We start from the raw sequence: 19,833 nt of genomic DNA on the forward strand, positions 1-19,833 counted from the left end.
TAATTTTTCATACAGACCCAGACATTTCTGAGAATGAAAAGGGTGCTATTAATAATTACACTGGGACACAGAAGCTGTCCCAGGCCAACTGGGACATGGGGTCACTTATGTGTATGCCATGTGCCTCCCTGCTCGACCTTACAAGAGAGGATGTAAAATATTTGTAGCTGTTAGAAACCTGACAGCATTGTCAAAAGTACAAGAAACCAACTATACAAATTATTCAGCATAAGTCATACTCTATTTGAGTAGTGTAAAAAATATTTTCATCGAGGGTCAGCCTGGTGGCATAGTGGTTAAGTTTGCGTGCTCTGTTTCAGCAGCCCAGGGTTCATGGGTTCGAATCCCAGGTGTGGACCTACATACCACTCATCAAGTCATGCTGTGGCGGTGTTCCACATACAAAATAGAGGAAGACTGGCACAGATGTTAGCTCAGGGCCACTCTTCTCCAGCAAAAAGAGAAAGATTGGCTATAGATGTTAGCTCACAGCCAATCTCCCTCACCAAAAATAAATAAATAAGGATTTTCATTAAGACATAAACAAAAAAACTTGAGTTAAGCCCTACCTCTAAGATGTCCAAGTAATCTCTGGCTACTCCCCTCCAATCAATGTTTGAGTTGTACTATGCCTATGTGTGGATATGCCATAATTTATTTGACCAATTACTTATTATTGGACATGTTATTAGTTTCTACAATCATACTATTATAAATAAAGCTGAGATAAATATTCTTGGACATAAATCTCTGTGCTTAATTTTGATTATTTCCTTAGGATACATTCTTAAAAACTTTTTAAATGTCAAAATTTTTTAAAGTCTTTAAATTACAGTGTCAACCTGCCTTCTAGAAAGGCTATATACTTATTTATACTCTGCCAGAAGGTAGGAGAATCCATTTTACTGTTACCTCATCAACAATGGGCATTACCATTTGCTGATTTGATAGGTATTTGCATTTTTATCACTAATGAGGTTGAAATCATGTGATACATGTTTTTCTTTACTTATGAACTATCTATTCATTTCCCAGGTCCCATTTACCCTCACTCCATTACAGTTAGGTGTGTACTTCTTACTGCTTTGCTGAAACTTCTCTGGTAGAAGTCCCCTATAACATCCTAGTTGCTAAATGCGGTAGACACTTAGATGAAGTCTCTGTGGCACTTAACCCTGTTAACCACTTCCTTCCTGAAGCCTTCTCTTCCCTTGACTTCCACAATACTGCTTTCACATCCTTCCACTTCTGTGCTTTCTTCTCTGGTAGCTCATTCTCAGCCTTTTTTGCTTGTTCATCGTCTTTTACACGCCATAAATCTGTTGGGTCTCCCTGGGATCTATAGTTAGCCCTCTTCTCCTGTTATCTTATTTATTGTCCCTAAGAAATATCATCTACCCCAGTGTTCTTAACTACCATTTGTGCTCATGAATATTAAAGCTTCAGTTCACAACACTTTTCAAGTTCTGATGCTTATATTGAACAATGTAATGGACAACTCCATTTGACAGTTATCTAGACACCTCAAAGTGTAAACATATCCAAGATATAACCTATCTCTGAAGGATTCTCACATTCCTTAAGCCTGTACTGTTACCACACAAAGGGCACGATCTCCTCACCGCGAGACAAAAGCCAATTGTCAAGAGGCAAGATAGTGGCAGAAAAAGCATTTTATTACAGCTTGCTAGCAAGAGGGAAGATGGCTGACTAATATCCAAAAGAACCATCCTAAGGGAGCACAGAATCTTGAAGCAGTTATATAGGCCAGTGGGTTATAGGGAAGGAGATTAGGAATGTTGACCCTCTGGTGTTACAGACTGGGAGTGGCCACACCAGATCTTTCAGTTTTCATTGATGATGGCTGTCAGCATAGACTCTCTGTTTGTGGGGTCGTCACGTTCCTAAGGAACTCAAAAGAATAAAGTTATCGTCTTGTTGCAGCTGGGAGGTGTATGCACTAGCAGGGGTCATAAAATCTACAGAACACATGGATCTCCTGGAGGGTGCAAATCCAGCTGGGTTAGTCAGAGGTCACTCAAAGTTACAACGTGGTCTCTTTTCTACAATATGGCTTCCCTTATGTCAACCTTGTGTTGAGCCAGTTTCAATACCTTCTCCTGTATTCTCTATCTTGGTGAAGGGGACTATAATCAACCCAATCAGCCAAGCCAGAAACTTAAAAGCTATCCTAGTCTACTACTACTATTACTTTTAATGAGGCATCAAATATATTATTGATTTTGTCTCCTAAATGTCTCTTGAGTCTATTGTCTTTTCTCCATCCCTCTTTTACTGCTCTAATTCAAGCCTCATCCCCGCCTGTCCTCCCTCAATTCATTTCCCTCATTGTTATCAAAGTGGTATTTAAAATATGCAACATAATGTTACTCCCCTACTTAAACCCTTCAATGGCTACCTGTTTCAGAATAAAATTCAGATTCCTTTGAATGAGTATATACGATCTGGTCTCTGCCTAACTCTAGTCTTAGCAGTTCCTTTATTTTCCCTTCTCTCTCTCTTTTCTCCAGCCACACAGGCATACTTAAGAGTTTTCTGAGCACGCCAGGCTCTTATGTCTCCATGCCTTTGTGTATGATATTCCTTTACCTAGAATGCCTTTCTTCACCTTGTATAGCTAACTCCTATTTATCCTTCAAGATTCATTTTAGCAGTGTTTCTTCTCAGAAGCCATCCTTTAATCTCAGGGTAGAATTATTCCTATTTTCCTTTGTCCCTTTGCTAGATCATATATATGCATTTATTACAGAAATTTTTATTTATTTAGAATTTATATAGAACATGTATATAGAAATGTTTATTCTGTATTGGAACAATTTATATGTTTGAGTTTTCATTTTGTTTTATTTTTTAACATATCTGTCAGTGAACTCTGAGGGCAGAGATTGTATTTTATTTTTTTATTCCCAGTATCTAGCATACTGCCTGACACAGAGTAAATCCTTAGCAATATTGGTTGATTGAATAATGAATCAATATCTCAGGGATGTTTAAAGTGTGGGCCAAGGTATGGGCATTGCTGAAAGGCCATTCTTCATATTGTCTTGGGCCTAGAAACCCATTATTTTCTTTCCGAAAACAGAAAAAATGAAGAGCTACTTTACTGGGGAGAGGAAGACCTTGTTCTTTCTTTAGGTAGCCTTTTGGAAGATTTTACAAAGCAAACTCACAGTTTTAGGAAGCAGTAATGATATTCATGTTCCCAGAGCTCAGGAAGCACCCTAGAGTCTCTGAATATTGTATTGCTTCCTCAAGATTGTGCTTAATGACTAATTTTAGGGTAAAGGAAGCTTTCTGAACAACAATATTTTGACAGGCTAATAGGACTTTAACCTTAAGAAAGGGATGCATAACATAAAGGAAAAAACTACAAATGTATTTGGCAACCCACGGTGCATGGGGAAATCACTGAATGATGCACACATGATAGTGAGGACTTCTGACTTTCCAGCCCTGGCGCCTGAAGCTCTGTGGTTCATGGATGCCCAGATGTGCCTGCTATAAAGATAAGGAGGAACACAGGGGTATAAGATGAAAGCCTAGCAAGCAGGGCTCCAGACTCCTATCTGGCTTTTTAATCAGAGCAGTTCTACTTTTACTATTTTATATGCTGAGCCACCACATAATATTTTGCTTGAAGAAAGATATCCATTGCTGAAAATAAAATAAGTTGAAAACTGTTGGTATGGGTCACGTACACCAATGTTATTTGGATGCAGTGTTTTCAGCTAAGCTGACTCAAGCTGGCTTAAGTAAAAACCACTTTGACTTAACAACTCATATGTCTTTTTTTTTTTTTTGTCAAGCTGGAGGAGCTAACAGAGGCTGAGGATGCTCTCTCTGAAGCCAATGCATTGAACAATTACAATGCTGAAGTATGGGCATATCTGGCTCTGGTCTGCCTGAAAGTGAGTGTTTATTATTCTCACACAGTGCCCTTTTAGGGCAAAGATGTGAGGGACCAAATAGAGCAAGAGATAGTGGGATGGCCATTAATAGATAGTGGGATGACATGATAGTTGAGATTTGTTGAGCTTCAGATTTAGTTATGATACTGATGATGAAGGACAGGCCGTGTCTGGGAAGCCTCAACTTGGAATGTGCTTAAAAATCATATAGTCCTATATGTTTGTCTGGAAAGGAGATTCTAAAAATGGGAATGAGCCATTTGGGCTTGGTGGTCGTGGGTGAGCAGGAGTGGGGTGGGCCAGGGCTGACTGCCAGTCTGGGGTTCTGGGTGGGGTGGGCTCCGTCAGCACTTTAGAGCTGCTCCACAGGCCCCAGCCCAGGCTCTGCTAACCAAGCCCAGGCTGGTGCGTGCCCTGCCTCAAGATGAAGGAGGATGTGGGGATCAGAGCCTGGCTTAGGGTTGACATTGGGAATGCTGAATGGGGAGCTATGCATGGGCAGTAACTACAGTACAGTGGGATGGCAGATTAGACTCGGGGGTGGTGAGCAGTTCTCCTTCTGCCTTCTGCCCTCCTCAGCACCTCTCTGCCTGCTTATGCTCTCATGCTTAGGAGCTCAAGCCTTGGACAATGGTATGCATTCCTTGTATAGTCATTCCAGTTATGCTCTAGATCTACAAAAAATTCCTGGAGCCATACATATACCCTCTGATCTCCCCTTTTGTTAGTCATATTTGGCCTAGAAAAGCTATATAAGAATCCAGTGATAAAAATAAAGGCAAAGTAGACTATAATGGTGCAAACATGAATGGATTATCAACAAAAGGACTAACAGAAATCTGGTAGACTAAAGTGATTTTCCCAAAAGATCCTATTGTTTTAAAAATGGACCTGATCCTATAAAGCATCTTCTTTCTAATTGTTGCTGACATTTTCCTCTGAGACCAGACAGAATTTGGGATAGGTAGTTTAGATATTTACCTGATACTAATCAGGAAATACATGGTATTTATATTTAAAATGTATTTAGTTATATTTAATGACCTCATTTCTGAGTTGCTTTTTCATTAAAATAGTTTTCATTTCAAAAAAATAAATAAATGTTAGGGTTCCCATTCAAGACCTGTATGGATAAAACTTTAAAACTTTATTGACAGGCATAAGAAGATATCTAGGGGCATAGTGGTTAAGTCCAGCACACTCTGCTTCAGTGGCCTGGGTTCATGGGTTCAGATTCTAGGTGCAGACCTGTACCACTTGTCAAGCCATGCTGTTGCAGCAACTACATACAAAATGGAGGAAGACTGGCACAGATGTTAGCTCAGGGCTAATCTTCAAGCAAAAAAAAGAGGTAGATTGGCAACAGATGTTAGCTCAGTGTGAACCTTCCCCCCACACACACACAAAGATCTAATAGGGATAGCATGTTCATGGACAGGAAGTTTCTGTAACACAAAGATGAAAAATTTCCCCAAATATCTAATTTAAATGCAATCTCAATAAAAATAATGATAGTTTTTTGAGGAATTTGATAAGATAACCCTAAAATTCACTTGGTCAATAAAAGCCAAAAAACAGCTATGACAATATGAACAGAGAAATAAGGAGTGGGGGCTTTCCTGCCAAATATCAAGCCTTATTATGAAGCTCTAATCATTAAAACTGAGTGGTATTAGTGTAGGAATAAATAAGTGGAACATAATTAATAGACCGAAATTGATCCACATATATGAGGAGACTTAGGTTTTGATTAGATGGTATTTGAAAATAGTTGGAGTTTTCTAGAAATTTGCCTTGAAAAATATTCCTGCAAAAATTAAAAAACGCATAGGCACAAGGTTATTGATTACAGTATTAATGCAATTGCAAAATATTGGAAACAACACACATAGGAGAATGTTTGAATAAATTATGGTGTATGCACATAATGGAGTACTATGCAGCTAAAAAAAATAATGAGGAAGAACTCTATGAACTGGTGTGAAGTGATTTCCAGGATATATTGTTCAGTGAAAAAAATAAAGTGCAAGATTTTCTATAGTATACCACCTTTTGTATAAGAAAGAAAGACAAAGAGGAAATTATACACAGATTTGCTCATTTGTGCAAAAAAAGCAGATAAAGGAAAAACCAGAGATTAATGAGAGTGGGTCTCATACGACATGGCAGGCACAGGATAGAAGGGAGGGAGGGAATGAGGAGGTGACACTCTCTGATTATACCTTTTTGTACAGATCTGACTTTTGGAACCTTGTTAATGTTTCTTATGTTTTTTAAAAAAGAAATAAAATCAACAAGAAATAGGGAGATCATATAATTCATATCATAAACAAAAAACCAAAACTATTTCCAATGAATAACATAATAACACTGAAGGTGGGAAAATAACTCAAGATACTTTTAAAAAGTTATTTGAAATATATACCCTCAGACTAAAGAGAAAAAAAGACTCTATACAAATATTAGACTTTAGTTAGTAGGGTTTTTTGCAGAGTCATGAGTTAGCAGTTCTGAAATTATTAAGTATTCTATGATTTACCAAATAAGTAATTATATTGTGGGTCATGGGAGCCAAGTTTCTCATGGTCAGAGAAGTGAGTAATAAATATGGAAACAGGGGAGATAGAATGACCTTGTAGTGGTGCATTAGAATTGGAGATACTGGTATGGTCTCATGATTTGATAGATAGATTTTATATATGTCTATATATTATATATAGTTGGGGGCCATGAGTACATCTAGTGCTCAGGTCTTGGTTTCTCAATCCATTAGAAGAAACTAGGGCGTTTGTCCAGTTTAAAAAAACAAAGCAATCAGAGGCTTCTTGGAATATGGCTGATTCTAGGACTGGGAGAGGTAAAGTACAAGATAAGTCTGGAATATCTTGTTGAGTCAAAGTAAAAAGTGCTCAAAGAAAGATTGAGACATATGAAAAACACACAGGGAAGAAAGAAAAGACAAAGGAGCTAGCTTAAATGGGGGGCTCCCACTGGCCCTATCTGGGACAATTTGACCATCAAATTAATTATAATAAAGGATTATGAATGAGAATCTATGGGCCCACAGTGATATAATTAAACAAACAAATAAATAGTAGAAAAGGAAAGCTTACAGTAGAAGGCCAGCTATTCAAAGTATAAGGAATTATGGAATTGGAAAATCACAATATGGAAACCACCATAATAATAATTCAGGGAACAGTCATCAATGTACGCTGAAACTATGGATGAATGTTTAAGGAGAAAGAAGATATTTACACAGTCTCAAAGTATTTCCCCACAAGATGTTTATTAATTACAAAGGGGAACATAGTAATGTTATAGTAGAAAAACCTGGCAGATAACAATCTAAACAAATGATCAGTATTACCATCACCAGTATTGGGATAAACAACATGTACCTCCTGATAGGACACACTTAGGAGAACACATCATTTTTGTGGTGTTCCTGCCAAAAATTCATAACCTGATATAATCATGAAGAAACATCAGACAAACACAAATTGAGGGATATTTTACAAAATAACTGTCCTGTACTCTTCAGAAATGCCAATGTCATGAAACGAAAAGACTCAAGAACTGTTCCAGAGTAAAAGAAACTGAAGACATGAACATTGACTGCAAGGCATGATCCTGAATTTTCTTTTGCTATAAAAGACATTATTGGGACATTTGGAAAATTCTGAATGAGTTCTATAGATTAGATAAGTAGAATAATTAGTATTGTATTTACACTGATCTCCTGATTTTGATCATTGTACTTGGTTATGTAAGAGAATGGCCATGGGGGTTGGCCCAGTGGCCGGGTCGTTAAGTTCGTACACTCTGCTTCAGCGGCCCAGGGTTCACCAGTTCAAATTCTGGGTGCAGACCTACACACCGCTCATCAAGCCATGCTGAGGCAGCATCCCACATAGAAGAACTACAATGACTTACAACTAGGATATACAACCATGTACTGCGGCTTTGGGGAGAAAAAGAGAAAAAAAAGAGAATGGCTGTGATTTTAAAAAACATAGTAAAGTCTAAAATTGCATCACGTCTGCAATTTACTCTCAAATTGTTCAGGAAAAGTTAACATATATACTGATGTATGGGTGTGTCTGTGTGTGTTTATACAGAGAGGTGAGAACTATTATTGTAACTTTAATCTGAAATGTCAAAAAATTTAAAAGATACTTTATTAAGATAATGCAAATTAACACCACACTACATACCCACTAGAATGGCTTAAATCAAAAGAATTGACAATACCGAGTATTGACAGGGATGCCGAGAAAGTAGAACCTTCGTACATTGCTGGTAGGATTGGAAATTAGTACAACCACTTTGGAAAATAGTTTGGCAGATTCTTAAAATGTTAAACATACACTTCCCATATACCCAGCAATTCCACTTCTTGGTATCATGAAAACATATACCTACACAAAAATTTCTCTATTTCATTGCAGCATTTAATAAAGCCAAAGACCGGAAACAATTAAATGTCCATCAATGAATGGATAAACAAAATGTGGTATATTTACACAATGGAGTACTACTACTCAGCAATAAACATGAAATTATGATTCATGCAAAAATATAGATGAACCTCAAAAACACTACGCTAAGTGAAAGAAGCAAGGCACAAAAGATTATATATTATCTGCTGCCATTTGTATGAAATTAGGAAAACTATAGAGACAAAAATAGATCAATGGTTCCCTAGAGCCAAGGGTAGGAAGGGGGATTGACTGCAAACAGCCATGAAGGAACTTTTCAGGAGTAATAGAAATCTTCTAAAAGTGGATTGTGATGATAGTTGCACAATTGAAGCTTAACATTAGTGAATTTTATGGTATATAAATTATACTTCAATAAAGCTTTTTTTTGGTGTGGAAGATTGGCCCTGATCTAACATCTGTTGCCAATCTTCCTCTTTTTGCTTGAGGAAGGCTGTCACTGAGCTAACATCTGTGCCAGTTTTCCCCCATTTTGTATGTGGGATGCCACCACAGCATGGCTTGATGAGCAATGTGTAAGTAGATGCCTGGGATCCAAACCTGTGAACCCCAGACCGCCAAAGTGGAGCAGGTGAACTTAACCACTATGCCACTGGGCTGGCCCCCAATAAAGCTATTTTTAAAAGACTATATAACCTCCCAAAATAAGGAACAAATGGACTACTCAGTAAATAGAGGTGGAGTCACTGGCTATCCATATATAAAAAAAAATTAGTTCCTTACCTCACACCACAAACACACACAAAATTCTAGCTGATTTAAAGACCTAAATCTTAAAACTTTAGACTGTTTAGAAGAAAATATAGAGAATACCTCTATGTCCTCAGGGTGTGCAAGGTTTCTTATGACTGTAAAAGCACAAGCCAAAACTAAAATATCAATAAATTAACAACTTTAAAACTGGAAACTCATTTATAACAAAAGACACTAAAATAAAACTTCTGGACTTTATTATAAATATTTGCAGCATTTATAACTAATAAAGAATTAATATCCAGATTATATAAATAGCTCCTACGGTAAGAAAAAAGGTTATAGGATAGACATATACAAGCTGCCAAAGTGGAAATTGTAAAAGTCAACAAACATATGTAGTAATCATGAAAATACAATTTAAAATAATGATGTGAAGGAAATTCCCATCCGTCTTGGCAGAAACTAGTCTGATAATACCAACATTGACAAAGATTCTCATAATTGCTAGTCAATGTAAATTGGCATAACTCCTTTGAAGTACAATATTAGCATTATCTAGTCATATTCATATCTACAACTTAGCAATTTTATATCTAGATACATTCTTAAGAAAATTACCAGAAGACATGTACAAGGATGTTTACTGCAGCATTTTCCACGATAGCAAAAAAGAAAAAAAAGTCATTCTTTTTCAAAATTGTTTTGGCTGTTCTGGATCCTCACATCATTTGGCCCTCTGCCTCCCTATGGCAGAAGTGAAACAAGGCAATAGTGATAGGAAGGAAGATGTGCTGGAAAATGCCCCTGGAATTCAGTGAACTTCAGGTGGGAAAACTTCAAAGTGTAGATATCATAGGAAAGTCTTTTGCATAATGGAAATTTTGTGAACCAGTAAAAATTTACCATGGACTAGCACTTATCAGGAAATTAAACTAGATATTCTCTAAGCTCCGTTCTAGCCTGAACATTCTGTGGTTCTCATATTTATGTATTCTAGCTTTCCCCAGTGACTTTTCATACTCCAATTTGTTATGCAGAAACTTGTGAAGTATAATAGTGAATTTATATTATTCTCATTGAACTGCTAGATCAGTGCTTCACACAAGAATAACTGGGAAGAGTAGTTAGCATTCTTGTCTCTTATCCAGATGTACATGGAATTCCAGTATCTGCTTTTTCTAATGCATAGAGACAGGATAAAGTGTAGTAGGTGAAAACTTGGACTCTGGGGCTAGATTGCATTGTTTTAAAACCTGGCTCCTCCGCTTATTAGCTTCATAACTCTGGCAAGTTATTTATCCTCTCTGTGCCTAAGTTTCTCTATCTGTAAACTGGGAATGAGAAATAATAGTAGTCATCCTTTAGGGTTGTTTTGAGGATTAAAAATGAAAGTATGTACTGCAGAACACTTAAAACAATGTAAATTACAAAGTAAGCACTATATAAATGTTAGCAATTATTAACAGAATGGCTTCTGTCCTGCCTGAGAGGAACAAACGGTGCTTTCAGGGGAAAAAAAAAAAAATGAGAGGTCAAATTGTCTTTAAACTTTTTGAAATGAAGAAGGGATTTTTTTCATATATATATATCTAAGAATCTGACTTTCCCTACTACCTTTCATTTTCCTGCTTCCCCTTTGAATTCAGAGGTGTGGAATCCTCTGCTTTTGGTAGAAATGTTGTGGCAATGTACTTTCCTACTATAATGTTTATGATATATCATCATCACCAGCTGCTGCTCTTTTTCTCAGGCTGGTCGGCAACTGGAAGCTGAGCAGGCCTACAAGTACACGATGAAGGTATGATGCAGATGCCTTCACTGTACTCTATGTTTATTTGTCTATACTCTACTGAGGCTAGGAAACTGGGAGGAAGGTGCTGGCTTAATTCAGGACTTTACAGCATTTCATGATGTGAATATTTTTCTAGAGTCTTTTCTTACCATCTTTGCCATTATCATGGGACTGCTGGGTTTGCAATAATAACCCACATGCCACCATGGGGGATCTATGTTCTGCCTCTTTAGAGAATATGGTTTAATGGAAAGACAGATGGCCTGGGAGTCAGTAGACCTGAATTATGGTCTTCATTTTGCCATTAACTTACTGTGCTAACCTCTGGGCCTCATTTTCCTCATGTGTAAAATGAAGGTGTTGGTTTAGTCCAGGGGTCAGCAAATATTTTCTGTAAAGGGCAAAATAGGAAACAGTTTAGGCTTCATGGGCTAAACAGTCTCTCTTGCAACTATTACACTCTAGCTTTACAGTACAAAAGCAGCTGTATACAATAAATAAACAAATGAACATGGTTGTCTTTCAAATAAAATTTTACTTACAAAAACAGGCAGCAGGCTGGATTTGGCTCATGAACAGCAGCTTGCCAAACCCTGGTCTATTCTGTCATTTATGAAGTGCAAATAATTTGACTTGAAAGATGGTAGTGTAAACAAATTAGAAATTTTATTTTTCTCATTTAATGAAAGTCCAGGGTTGGTACCAGAGTGCCAGAATGTCATCAGGGACCCAAACACTTTGTCTTTCTGCTCCACCATCGTAGCATGCAGTTTCCATCCCTCATAGTTGCAAGACAGTGATTGTAGCTCCAGCCACCATATCCATGTTTCAGGTACAATAAAGAACAAAAAGGGGGAAAGAATAAAGAGGCCAAGCTAGCTATTTCACCTCCCTATAAAGAGCAGTGACTTGGGGCCAGCCCAGTGGTGCAGCAGTTAAGTGTGCACGTTCTGCTTTGGCAGCCCGGGTTCACCAGTTCAGATCCTGGGTGTGGACATGGCACCACTTGGCAAGCCATGCTGTGGTAGGCACCCCACATATAAAGTAGAGGAAGATGGGCACAGATGTTAACTCAGGGCTAATCTTCCTCAAAAAATAAAAAAAATAAAGAGCAATGACTTTAGCTTACATTTCATTTGCCACTTTGGTCATAAGACTACTCCTAGCTGCAAGGGAAGCAGGAAATGTGGCTTTTTAGCTGGCTACATTGCTGCTCCGAAAGAAAAGATTTGTTATTAAGTAAGGAGAGAGTCTGGGGGCGGGGGAGGGGCAGCCCAGTGGCGTAGCAGTTAAGTTCGTGTGCTCTGCTTCAGCAGCCCAGGGTTCACTGGTTCAGATCCCAAGTGCAGACCTATGCACCGCTTATCAAGCCATGCTGTGGCAGGCATCCCACATATAAAGTAGAAGAAAATGGATACTGATGTTAGCTCAGGGCCAGTCTTCCTCAGCAAAAAGAGGAGGATTGGCAGCAGATGTTAGCTCAGGGCTAATCTTCCTCAAAAAAAGAAAGAAAGAAAGGAGAGCGTGGGCATTCAGTAGGAAACTCAATGTCTCTACTACACATCTAGATTCTAAAATTAAGTTCTGATCTATTGTCTTTGATTCCTCTCTGTCTCTTGCCAAATGGGAATTTATACATTGGTCAAGATATGTTGGGTGATAATGTGAACTCTTAAAAATAAACTTTATTAAAGTTATTTTACAAAAAAGTGTACAAATTATGAGTGCTCATATCATTTGATGGATTTTCACAAGGTGAACACATCTATGTAACCAGTACAATATTCTGAGGTCTTTTAATGGAGTTACCATGAAATAGGGGATATAGGAAGAATGAATCCCATCCCAAAGAATTATGTTGTTAAGCTGTGGCCTTGCAAATGAGGGGTCTACACATAGGTATATCATGTATGACGTGTTCTTCCCTTCCTTCCTCTTATGCAGCTGAAATTGAAAGATGAGGCTCTGCTTGCAGAGATCCACATGGTACAGGAGACGGTTGGCTTTGGAAACCCATCTTTCTGACATCCTTCTAGCTGAAGAATTTTCTGTATAGAACTCTGAGCTCCTTTCCTTCCCAGAGAAATTAAACCCTGGAAGTTTCACCATATGAGACCTAGGGATGGAGAACAAAAGAATCTTCACCATAAACAGAAACCCATTTGTTTATTTCCATTGGCTATCTTACTGGATGGCTATGTTACTGGATAACTGGATTATAATAAAAAATGGAAATAAGAAATTCAAAATTCATCAGTATGGTTCTGGAGTTAATGAGGTATACTGAGGTACACATAAGAATATAATCACTTATATATATAATTAAGTTATAGCGGGTTCATTATTACGGTTTCTGATGAAAGCTTATCAGGATCACTCCTGGAGGGGGTCAACTGCTAAGGTCCTTGGCCAGGTTACTTACTGGAACTTGGGAATTAAGGCATCATTTTTTAAGATGGGCCTAAAGGAAGACTGCTATGCTGGGTCAGTATATTAGAGCAAAGAGGGTATTAGTTGTGTCCAGGCCCTTTGGATCCAACAGAGAAGCTGAACAGAGAGGTCTTTGCTGAAGGTTGAAGTACTGACTCCCTCTACCCATGGGTATGTTCATGGATCTAAACCACAAGGGCTCCATTTAGAGTCCATTATGCTGTAATAGATGCAAAATTCCTCACAACTGAGGCCATTATTCCAGGGCTAGAGATGGCAAAAAAAATCATGCTTCACCCCTTGTCCTCCTGGATCACTGCACATCAGAATCAGGAATAAAGGCTCCCCTTCCTTTATTTTTTAAAGGAGGAGGTGGAGAGAATAGGAGGGAAGGCAAAAGGCATATATGGGGGACTGGAATTGGCCACCCCAAGATATGTCCTTTTGGCATGAAGATTATTTGGGGCTGGTTACTTTTTAAAAGAACTGCAGATATGAGAGAAACTCTGAGAAGTAGAAGTTACCCTCTGTTAAGAGACATTTACATTTGTAAAGGAAATTTCCATCTGTAAATGTGTCTCCCTCTCTTTACCAGGAAGAAGGGGGGATGACCTTACCTCTAGAAACTCTTATCAATGCAGAAGGCAAGGACTTAAATCTGCATAATAATCTTACGCGTTTACTGTGCTTTTCTGGTGATCTCCCATAACTGACTCCCCCCACCCCGAACATCCTCCTCTGTGTTTAGCTGTGGCTGGTATTTAAGGTGAGAGCTTCCGCCATCTTGGAGAGTTGCTCAGTTCGCCTGAGCCTGTCCTATGTATTCGTGTTATAAAGCTTTGTTCAATTTTTCTCCTGTTATTCTGTTCATGTGAATTTAATTAGTTGTCCGGCCAGAAGGACCCAGAGAGGGTAGAGGAAATGTCTTCTTCTCCTACACATATTAGTAAACAGAAGGGGAAAATAAACTCTACATTCATTTACAGTCCTTCTCTAGTCTGGACCCTAACGCTACCTCCTTTATGAAGTCTTCCTGAGGCACCAAGGAAGTATCAGGGCTACCATCTCTGCTTTCCCAGGACTGTGTACTGACCACCCCTAGTTAATCTGCTGTAACCTCATCGTCTCCCCACCAAGACTGTGAGCTTCCTGGGGCAGGGACAGCGCCTTTTCATCTCGCGTTCAGCACTGTGCCTTGGCCCTAACAGGTTCTCAGAAAACCTCTAGGGGAAGGGTGGATTTGCGGCGCACTTCAGCACTTTTCCTAGCCGTCCCCGGGTTCTCCCAATACGGACTCCACGCTCCCCCAGGCACGCCCACTCCAAAGAGGGCCGAGAGCGCCCCCAGGGCCGGGCCGGCAAACCGAGCGCGCCTTTCCGCGGCAGCTTAAGGTACGTTGGCGCTCGCCGCGAGGCGTTCGCGGAAGCGGAGGGGCGGGGAGCGGAAGAGGCGGGGCGAGCGGGCCGGCTGCTGGCTGCGCGGCGGCGTTTGGACGCGGGTCGCAGTGGGGTGAGGCGCGCCTCCCGGCAGTGCTGACAGTACGCTGCAGGCCGAGGAGCTGTTTGGTGCGGGCGGCGGGAGCCCGTAGACGCCGCAGCTGGCGCACAGGGCCCGGCGCACGCCGGCTGCGCCATGGTCCGGCTCAGTGAGTGATCGGGGTCCCGAGAGAGACCTTCCGGGCGGTCGCGGGGGCTGGGGGCGTGCGGGACTAGTGGGCCGCGCTCTCCTCAGGTGAGCTGGAGGCAACGCGAAGGGGAAACCGCACGCTGCCCTACATACGATCCTCCTCTCAATGTTTTCTCACTTAGTCCTCGCTCAGACCCTGAGATCAGTGGCATTCGTTTTATAGATACGCAGCTGAGGCTCCGACATGGTTACGGAGCAAAGACATGTAAGTGGCAGGCCTGTGCTGAGAGGATTGGGGGATGAGGAGGAAGTCATTTCCGGCTGGAGTGGATCAGAGGAATGTCATAAAACAGTATCTAAGCCAGACTGACCAGAACTGGGTGGAAGCGGGGCGGGCCCTGTGGCCGAGTGGTTAAGTTCGCGCGCTCCGCTGCGGCGGCCCAGGGTTTCCCCGGTTCGGATCCTGGGCGCGGACATGGCACTGCTCGTCAGACCATGCTGAGGCGGCGTCCCACATGCCACAACTGGAAGGACCCACAACTATAATATACAACTGTGTACTTGGGGGCTTTGGGGAGAAGAAGGAAAAACAAAGAAAGATGGCAACAGATGTTAGTTCAGGGCCAATCTTAAAAAAAAAAGAATTGGTTGGAAGTGAGGACATTTCAGTGGAGGAAAGGGATTGTTTCGTTTACCTCATTTTGTCCATTTTTTGCCCTCGGTTCTCGTGTCTGAACTACTTATTTCTCTGTAGGCACTCTCCTCTGCAAGGCCTACCGTGGAGGCCACTTAACCATTCGCCTTGCCCTGGGTGGCTGTACCAACCGGCCTTTCTACCGCATCGTGGCTGCTCACAACAAGAGTCCCAGGGATGGCCGTTTTGTGGAGCAGCTGGGCTCCTATGATCCACTGCCCAACAGTCATGGAGAGAAACTCGTTGCTCTCAACCTGGAACGAATCCGGCATTGGATCGGCTGTGGGGCCCACCTCTCTGAGCCTGTGGAAAAGCTTCTGGGTAACTCAACTCTAGCCTTACCTCAGTGAGGGGATTTTAAATTGAAGTCAGTTCCAGGATGGTGAAAATCAAGAATGATTTTTATCACCTCCAGGCTGCTCAGGTCTGGAATGAGAGCTGAAGTTGTGATCTAATTGCCATTTTGAATTTGGAGACCCCTTTTGTGGACTCCTTTATGAGACTTTCTGGGTGACTTGTGTTTTATGGTAAAAATGGAAATAGTGTGTCTTGAATGGCCATCTGTCAGTTTGTCTTTTTTTCAAGTAAGGATAATAGCGTTAGGAAGTAGACAACATCCCTTGTTTCCTTATAGTATAGAAAATGGACGGGAGGTGGCTGGGGAGAGGTAAGACAGGTTGTCAAGTGAGGAGCGTGTTTAAATGCATGCTGTAGGTCAGGTCTCTGTTAGACCTCAGCTCTGTGAGGCTGAGTTCCCAGGGAAACATTGGCTTGTACCGTATTGTAATGAATGAAAATCCTGTTGCTTTTAGGTCTTTCTGGCTTTTTCCCTCTGCATCCCATGGTGATCACAAATGCTGAGAGGCTGCGACGGAAACGAGCACGAGCAATTCTCTTAGTGTCTCAGAAAACAGATACAGAGGCTGTAGAAACAAAAGCGAGCTGACTTCAGTGAGCAGTGGGAGTAAGGTCAAAGTCTTCTTAAAACACTTGTGCAGAGCTCTTAGTTTTATTAGATTTAGAGGTCAATAAATGGAGTTTTCTAAGTCACCTGTGCTCTTCTGGCCTGTCCTCAGCAGGGCCCAGGGAGAGATTTGTCTGACGTGGAGCTTGGTCTAGGTACTAATTGGCTGTTTTAGCCTTCGTCTGGGGAAAGACAGTGGCTGTGGGGTGGGTTGTACTTTTGGATTGGGCCCTAGGTCTCTTGGACAACTTTACAATCTGCTGCCTTCTACGACATTCCTGTTTCGAAGCCCCCAGTTAGCATGTCCAGGGCCTATCCAAGTAGTTCCTTCCGTAATCATTTACGGTCATCCTCCCAGCTCAAGAACACGGTTACTTCGCTTATTGTTTTTGTAATTGCAGATTTATATTGTCTTGCTTGACACATAATGTTAAATTTACAAAGGTAGGTTTGTTATGGGTGTAATAGCCTCCTTTCAGGCTATAATAGCCTACTTTTCTTTTTTTTTGGAAGATTATCCTTGAGCTAACGTCTGCCTCCAATCGTCCTCTTTTTTGCTGAGGAAGACTGGCCCTGAGCTAACATCCATGCCCGTCTTCTTCTACTTTATATGTGGGACACCTGCCACAGCATGGCTGGACAGGTGGTGTGTAGGTCTGCACCCAGGATCTAAAGCAGCAAAGCCCGGGCCACCGAAGCAGAATGTGTGAACTTAACCGCTATGCCACTGGCTGGCCCCAAAGGCTTACTTTTTAAGAATGAAAAATTGCAAGAAAGCTAATATTGTGAAGTCCCTACATACATTCTAGGCCCTTTACAAACAAAGTTACTTGTGAGGATTATAAGGTATCATGAAAGTAGGTGGGATTATTTCCATTTTATAGATGGGGAAGCTGAGATTCAGAGGTGGAAGCTTGCCCCAGGCCACATAGTTTCAATATTGAGCAGAGCTAAGATTCAGACGCCAGTGTGCCTACCTGGAGGGCTGGAGAGTCTTTTCTAACATATTGGTGGTGGGGGTTGGAGGGTGGAAGTAGGGGGGGAGCATAAGCAAAGATGAGGAGCTTTTCAAAAATCACCTTAAAAAGTCAATGATAGAGGGGCTGGCCCCGTGGCCGAGTGGTTAAGTTCGCGCGCTCCGCTGCAGGCGGCCCAGTGTTTCGTTAGTTTGAATCCTGGGTGCGGACATGGCACTGCTCATCAGACCACGCTGAGGCAGCGTCCCACATGCCACAACTAGAAGAACTCCCAACGAAGAATACACAACTATGTACCGGGGGAGCTTTGGGGAGAAAAAGGAAAAAAAAAAAAAAAAAAAAAAAAAGTCAATGATAGAATCAAGTTTAGGTATCATGAGTTTGGTAATACAAATGACTGGCTGTGCCAAAAAAACCAAAATAATTACATTATTTATACTCCGTCAGAACCACAGGATTCTACAACCACAAGCATGGATTAGATGGTTTTAGTGCACACTCTAGATGATACAGATTTCAAATTCTGGTGGAAGACTAGAATATAGGAAATGTATAGAGATTTTAAAGTCCTATCAATGTACCAACTTACTTTATTCTCTAGTTTTTATATTCTGAGAACAATTAGCAGCCACTTCAAATTCTGAGGTCATCAACGCTTCCCCCAGGGTTGTCACTGGTTGGCTTCCACTTGCTTTGCAGAAACTTTGAAGGCAGTGTAGGCAAAGAGGAACTGACTTTGCTGGGTGTAATCTTGGATCTGGGAAAGAGAAATGCTTTGAAAACCAAAAGAATTCTGGCAATTTATTTATTTATTTGAGGACGATTAGCCCTGAGCTAACTGCTGTCAATCCTCTCCTTTTTTTTCTGCTGAGGAAGACTGGCCCTGAGCTAACATTTGCTGCCAATCCTCCTCTCTTTTTTTTGGCTGAGGAAGACTGGCCCTGAGCTAACATCCGTGCCCATCTTCCTCTACTTTATATGTGGGACGCCTACCACAGCATGGCATGCCAAGCAGTGCCACGTCCACACCTGGGATCCACACCAGTGAACCTCGGGCCGCCAGACGCGGAATGTGCTCACTTAACCTCTGCGCCACTGGGCCGGCCCTGAATTCTGGCAATTTAAAAGATATTAATCTACCCTGGAGAGTTTGAGGTCTTTGGAGAAGCTTTAATTGGTAGAACAGAGGGAGAATGTGATTCTGAAAAGTATTGACCAGTGAGGGGAACTGATGTGAAATGGATTAAGGTAAGGTATTATTTTGAGCTACTGAGTTTCTGCCAACTCAAGTACTCACTTTTTGCCCTGGTCTTTCCTTTGTCTAAGATCTGTATACCCGTTTCTTTTGTGACCTCATTCTCTCCCTGATTTCCAGAGTTTTCTCTAGCCCTAGCCTTGCTTTGGATCTCCAGGCCCAGATTTCTCACCATGTCTTTGATAATTGCATCAGCCTATCTTGCTACCACCCAACATGCTCAAACTCAGCTCTGCACTTTAGAAAACATTTAAAATTTTTTGAAAGAGCCTTTGCTTCAGTAACTTGTATATTTATTAAGGTGAGAGTTTGGGTCATGTTATCTCCAAAATGGAAGGTGATTCAGGAGCTGGAGGGTGAATGGGAATGAGTCTAATGTCAAATCTATAAATACTATCAGATAAAGAATTTTTAAAAGGCGAGTATTTTGTGTTTTTTGTTAGGCTTTTTTCTTGGAGGGCTCAAGGGAAGTATCTACCTAGCAATCCCAACCTGTAGGTTGCAAAATTATTTGGGCCTTAGTGCTCTGTGTACTCTTGTTATGGTCATCTTTGAAAAAAGAACAAATCTATTTAACCATGAGGTTGAACCATGTGAAACTGCCAAATGCCATGTTACACCGTTTTTTACTTAAAAACAAAACAGCAGTGGATAGGTTCAACCTAATATGGACGTGCCATATATTACTGAATGAGCTTCGGGGCTGGGACCCTGAGGAGAGGACGGGCGCCGGATTGCCGGACTGAGTGGAGGAGAGGTCGCGGCGGCAGCTGGGATACCCCTGCGTCCTCCGCAGGATGAGCTTCCCGCGCTGGGAGAGACCTGGGCCGCCAGCTCCGCCCCGCTGCCTTCCACGCCTACGCAGGGCTGGCCGCGCCCCATTTTGCAGCCGCCGTAAAGCGCAGCGCCTTCGCCCCGCCCCTTCCCGCGCTTGTGACTGGCGCCCTGGGCTGTCTACGCGGGAAAAG

General features: G+C 41.3%; 2 protein-coding genes across 9 annotated transcripts in view; both read left to right on the top strand.

Moving 5' to 3' along the window:
• Nucleotides 1-14,751, top strand: part of CFAP70 (cilia and flagella associated protein 70) — a 139,512-nt gene extending 124,761 nt beyond the window's left edge. For 5 of the 8 annotated variants that reach the window (XM_046655209.1, XM_046655207.1, XM_046655210.1 and 2 more), the window contains 3 exons: nt 3,828-3,929; nt 10,878-10,925; nt 12,864-13,261. In XM_046655209.1, the coding sequence (XP_046511165.1) occupies nt 3,828-3,929; nt 10,878-10,925; nt 12,864-12,944 (231 nt within the window). In that variant the 3' untranslated portion in view covers nt 12,945-13,261. Of the gene's footprint in view, nt 1-3,827; nt 3,930-10,858; nt 10,926-12,863; nt 13,262-14,557 lie in introns of those variants that run through there. The other 3 variants (XM_046655214.1, XM_046655213.1, XM_046655212.1) reach the window with 3 other exon arrangements.
• Nucleotides 14,618-16,719, top strand: MRPS16 (mitochondrial ribosomal protein S16; the record flags this gene model as incomplete). The annotated part of the gene is made up of 4 exons (XM_046652811.1): nt 14,618-14,994; nt 15,158-15,240; nt 15,730-15,990; nt 16,482-16,719. Coding segments are annotated over 4 exons (855 nt in total), but the record flags the coding sequence as incomplete, so codon positions are not given.
• Nucleotides 16,720-19,833: the final 3,114 nt, after the last annotated feature.

The sequence above is a fragment of the Equus quagga genome, chromosome 2, assembly GCF_021613505.1.
Source record: "Equus quagga isolate Etosha38 chromosome 2, UCLA_HA_Equagga_1.0, whole genome shotgun sequence".
NCBI lineage: Eukaryota > Metazoa > Chordata > Mammalia > Perissodactyla > Equidae > Equus > Equus quagga.